This window comes from Ananas comosus, linkage group 24, assembly GCF_001540865.1.
Source record: "Ananas comosus cultivar F153 linkage group 24, ASM154086v1, whole genome shotgun sequence".
In the NCBI taxonomy this organism is placed as follows: Eukaryota; Viridiplantae; Streptophyta; class Magnoliopsida; order Poales; family Bromeliaceae; genus Ananas; species Ananas comosus.
In genome coordinates this window covers 1476828-1482827 of record NC_033644.1, presented here as the reverse complement: position 1 = coordinate 1482827, position 6000 = coordinate 1476828, and the positions used below count along the sequence as shown (strand labels likewise).

The window sequence follows — 6000 nt, the reverse complement described above, 5'->3', positions numbered from 1 at the left end:
ATATTCCATGCATGCATAAATATCCCAAGTTCATGCATGTACGTGGAATTAATCCCATATATACAAATAGAGAAAAGTATTCAATATAAAGCAATCCCATGTCGAGCTATATATATATATATATATATGCAGTGTCTATACGTACACACACACACGTACACAGAGAGAGAGAGAGAGAGAGAGAGAGAGAGAGAGAGAGAGAGAGAGACCGATGCCACGTCGCTGTAGGGTTAGATAGAAAGTAAGGAAAAACAGAGGGGGTTGTGGGCCCCATCCGGTGCATATGTCGGGGTTGATGAGTGATCACTGCTTAAGAAAGAGAGAGAGAGAGAAAAAGAGAGCTAGAGAGAGAAAGAAGAACAAGAAGAGCACCACCAACAACATGAAGAGATAGAGAGAGAGAGAGGAACAAGAAGCAGCAGCAGCAGCAGCAGCAGCAGCAGCTATATACCCACCAACTTAGTTTCATCTCAAAGCTAATTAAGTGACAGACACTATAAACAAGCTAGAGAGAGAGAGACAGAGAGAGAGAGAGAGAAAGAGAGAGAATAAGGTAATAAAGAGAAGGAGGAGAATTAAAAGGACTTAAAGGTATGGGACATCATACCTGTTGCAACCAACAAAAGGTTAAGAGAGGTTTGTGGTCTCCTGAGGAGGATGAGAAGCTCATTAGATACATCACCACCCATGGCTATGGATGTTGGAGTGAAGTCCCTGAGAAAGCAGGTGTAGTAGCTCTCTCTCTCTCTCTCTCCCCACTTTTTCTCTACTCTCTCTCTCTCCCTCTCTCTCTCTCTCTATACATCTGATATTAGTTAGGAGGTGTATGTATAAAGATCTTACTTTTTTGCTTCTGTGGTTTGTGAGATAGGTCTTCAGAGATGCGGTAAGAGTTGTCGCCTACGATGGATCAACTATCTGAGACCCGATATACGGCGCGGAAGGTTCACCGAGGCAGAGGAGAAGTTGATCATTAGCCTTCATGAGATTGTTGGGAATAGGTCTCAAGCATGCTATACATACAGTTCCCTTCATTGTCCTTAGTTTTTGTTCATCATGTAGATTCAAGTATAATGTTGCAATTAGATTAAGTTGTGCATGTTGATATGCAATTTAGTCTCACATATCATGGGTTCATTGATTGCATATAATAGATATTGTGTACTATGAGATTTGTTTTGTACTTAAACTTGTTTTTCTTTGTAGTTAATTAAAGTGCGCATATACTTTATTCTTGCTTTAATTAATTAAAATTCACAACAACAAAGTTTGAAAAGGGATTGTACCTCATGGGGTTTGCTCCATTGCATTTCTAATAGCCTCTCTCTCCACTTAATTAAAATGCCATTTTATAGGTATAGTTAATACCTTACGAAAATTAACCTTCTCTTTTATCAAAATAGGCCACATTATATGTTTGAGCATATTTAATTACTAATGCATTTGATGGTTATGGCACTAACTAGGAACTATTAATTTGCATGCAGATGGGCCCATATTGCGAGTCACTTGCCCGGCCGAACAGACAATGAGATCAAGAATTACTGGAATTCGTGGATCAAGAAGAAGCTACGAAAGCCGACAACACCGTCATCGACAAGTCCTCCAGGTGCCGAGTTAGTTCAACCAGGCTTCTGTACCGCCGATCATCTCAACGCCGTTATCAACCAATCCCTAACACCGAAGTCGGCTCCAGAAACCATGTTCCTCGCCCATTGTCCGCTCTTCATGTTCGACACGGCCATGGGCAACAGCCGCGAGTGCAGCAGCGCTACCACCGCGAGGGACGACCTCGTCCAAGAAGTCGCGGCCCTGACATCCGAAATGTGGAACCCTAACCCTAACCACCACAACCAAGAGCTTCCCTCTCTGCTCACCTTCGCAAGTTCTATCGAATCAAGCTATCTCCCTCCATTGGTCGACGGAATGGGGAACATGGTGGCCATGGAAGAAGAAGAAGGGGACACAAATGGGGAGCACTTTGAGAAGCAAGGAGATCTAATGAGTGAGTGGGTTGAGTCACAACATGACTATAACCCTGCAAACCTTCTCATTTGGGACCAAGTACAAGGAACCATGGAAGGAGAGGGTCTACCTAACGCGCCGTCAACGATGAATGCCCTTACGAGCTCATTCGAACAAAAGTTTAGTGAGACCCGCCTCACCGAGATATCCAAGTCTGAGCCATTAGACAACACTCAACCCTGCTTCGACATTCGGACAGAGTGCTATCCGACAGCTCATACCTGGGTGTCTCAGTGATTGACGCATCTTATTGAATTTTTGTTCAAGCTCATTTTCTCTTCCTAGCAACCTGTAGGAGGACCAAAAATAAGGTGCATATAATGATGGCTCCCTCTAAATCTCTCTAAACTCCCCACCTCTTTTTCTATCCCTATCTATTATCTAAAATAAGGGTTTTCAAAATGGATGTTGATTATTTATTGGTTTTGGGGCTTTCTCACTATATTGTTTGAAGGTTAAGCTATACAAGCATGCAAATGAGTGTATGTAATGACTAAAGATAGCGAGATAACAGAAAAAAAAAGGAGTTTGACTTGTGAATTGGATCTTTTCTATGGTTTTGTTTTTGTCATGTAATAGTATATTAATAGCTCCACTTTAATTATCACTTTAATTTGTGGCCTCTTTCTTAAGTTAGTAATTAATTTTATGACTTTGCGTAGAGTTAAGGAGTTGGACACTTTTTCTTTTTTAATAGTATATGGCTCGTGGGGAATTAAGCAGCATATATAGTAAAAGGTGTGTTGCATAGAGTTAATTCCTATTCTCTTTTTGGTAAAGTAATTGTACGTAGCTTGAGGTCCATTTGATTCCTTCAAAGGGAGGAAATTAATGGTCCATGGCATAATTATAATTGAAAGGTTAAGCTAAGTTAATCCACTAATTAACTAAAAATTAGAACCTCTCAATTAATTATATATAGTAGTATTGAATTTTTTTAAATTGCTTTGAGAATATGTGAAGGAAAAATTAATATATATACATGAGCTGTCCCAACGGTGAGATCAACCATCAAATCTCGTTCATTCAATGGTCTTACTGTGTGGATAGTTTCCGTTAAATTCTTGTTCAAAAAGTTATTTACACTAAGTCATTTTTGTATATGATCACGTTTAAAATAGTGGATATATATATTAGGTGACTTATCTTTATCGGTATGTAAAACAATAATAAGATAAAGACATACCAAAATTTAGCATCACAAACAAAACATGTAATAACTCATAGAACATCATAGAGAAAAAGTTTTTGATCAATCTGCGAAAGCGAAAAGTCCGGCTATAATCTATGCGTCACCAACCGAGCTCGGACAACCATATGGTGTGGAACCGATGATAATCCTTCACTAGATTGCACCGAGATGGTGACAGGACCAATACCCCTTTATATAGAATCCAAATTAACTTTCTATCAAAGTGTGATTAGAATTCTATTTAACTTAAATAAATGGAAAAGGAATAAAATATATCATATCAAGTAGCTAGTTCTATATCTATTAGGATTGACCTCTATCTATAGTAAATTCAAATTTAAATATGATTAATTGGACCACATTTATGAAAATCCTAACATTAGGAACTCCTATGTACGTGTGCAAATGGTACAATATAGAATGATCACGAATAAAAGAGTTGATACATAGAGTTAGGCTGCTATATTATCGGTAGCACGGAGGTCACCGTGCTACCAAGTTGTTTTCAGTGATGCAGCTTCCAAATCAACGATCGGCTCTGTTAGACTTGATCTACGCTATTGAAAGTATTTAAAAGCTAAATTCATAATTTTTCGATATTATTTGTCTAGTGATCAAAAGATCTTAAATTTGATAATTTTAATGGTCGATGTAATTCGTTTGTGAATTTAATGGTGTAAAATATTTTAAATCTGATGAAATTTTTATAAATTTTTTTTTCCACTATTTAGAATAAGATCAGTACCTCTAATCTTAAATTTAAATCTTTTTTCATTATTTTTTATAAAATTTTTATTTTCAGCCGTTCATTTCTAGACTACTCATTTGATAGGTAAATGATATAGAAAAATTATGAAATTTAGTTTTCAAATACTTTCAATAGTGTAGATTAAGTATGATGAAACTGATCGTCCATTTGAAAATTACATCACTGAAGATAATTTGGAAGCATGAAAGCCTCTGTACTACTAATAGTGTGTGTGTGTGTGTGTGTGTGTGTGTGTGTGTGTGTGTGTATGAGTCCGGCTATGTCACGGCCCGGATTACACAATTCCCGGGCACGTCGACAAATCCGTCGTATACAAAGAATTTTCCTTGTATATGAAGCGTATCGGTAACTGAAAATATACAATACTACAACCAATAATATAGAGTTGTAAAGAAACCAAATAGGTAGAATAAAACAAGTCTCACATACATACAACAAAACGCTATACAAAGGTACTCGCTCCAGCGAGTTATAACAACTGTATGTACATGAACGCAACAAAATAAACCGAAATTACCTGCAGTGGTGGATCCTCTATCTCAGTAACTCGTCGGGTAGGGGTCTAACTCGCGACGCCCTTGCCTCGATCAGCCTCGGAAGGCGCAGCAACTAAAGCTGGTGGCTCTGCAAAACAGTGATAACAACTGGACGTGAGAACTACCGTAAAAACAAGTAGTCCTCAGTGGGTATCGCCCTCAACATCATCGGTCCACCCACTAAGACTACAGTCAGAAACAAACTAGTAGTTAAAGCTGGAAAGAAATCTACAGCTACCTGCCACTACACTATCCAACTGTAGTAACTGTCAAATCTGACCCAATCTCAATAGGGGCTGTGAACACACCCGTCCTGGGGACTGTGAACGCACACGTTCCACCTGTCTAAGCCACGCTAGCTCCACGCAAAATAGTCCGTGGATAGCAAAACTAGCCAGTGACATTAACGTGAAAGTACAAAGCCAGACTCCGGAGCGGCAACTCGTGGGTGCGACCCGACCGAGTATGCAAGCGTATCTCTGTCGAGCTCAATCAGGCTCTCACAGGCTAAAGTCAAAAAAATAAGTCCAATTGGGCTACTAACCACCAGTCACGTGCCCTCGGCACAATCGGATATCGGAACGATTAAATCCGGGTCCGCCGTCAACCACTACGGCACCCACTAATCCGGAACACTATAAACACTACTGAAAAAAATTGGCTCGGCATCCCAGCACGAGCGTAACTGAAATCTGAATTACTTGGGATACTCACTATGAGGATACTGCAACAGTATAAAAATACAACGGTCCCTAGGGCTAAATCAGGTAGTTCAACATATGCCAGGTCCCGAACGCTGGTTTCTTCTATGTTTTATCCAAGTCCCACATGTATGATTAATAATAACTAATAACATGCTCCCAATTCAGTTTATATGTCTGAAATATACCTACTCATGAATTTGAGCGAAACAATAACAACTTGTAATATTAATGATACATGCCGATCAACAATACTATAGAACTAGGATTCCGATGATAAACCCACCTCGTATGCTAAAATCCAACCCGGTGCGATGTCGAGAACGGTGAAAATACGCCCTCGCCTAAGCTCCCTGCAACGCTACGACTACAACCGTATCCTCGAACAGCTCCGCGGCGCGTCGGGGACGTCGAAATCGGCTCCACGGCACTCCTCGAGCTCGTCCCCTGCTTCGGCCGCCCGAGAAAGAGAGAGAGAAGAGAGAAATAATAATCAAAAAGAAAAAAAAAGGAAATGAACCCCTAAGATAAGTAAAGGGATAAGGATGCATGCATTTAACCTTGCACGTGGCATCCTTATCCCTTACCTAGTCTGCCAACTCAAATGAGAACATAATACAAAAATAACATTAAGGATACTACAGGCTACTATACTATTGATAGTACCAAATCTTTGGTACTATTGAGTTTTCTACCGCTAGATCTACCCTTTGATCATTTCCACCCGTTAGATTATACTATTAAACCAACCACCCACTCAATTCTAGGGGACCACTA

General features: G+C 39.6%; 1 protein-coding gene across 1 annotated transcript; it reads left to right on the top strand.

Moving 5' to 3' along the window:
* LOC109728606 (transcription factor MYB80) lies at positions 419–2548 on the top strand. Its single transcript, XM_020259062.1, has 3 exons — positions 419–726; positions 872–1001; positions 1488–2548. Exons 1-3 carry the CDS (start codon positions 594–596, stop codon positions 2260–2262), a joined length of 1038 nt encoding a protein of 345 aa, XP_020114651.1. The 5' UTR covers positions 419–593; the 3' UTR covers positions 2263–2548.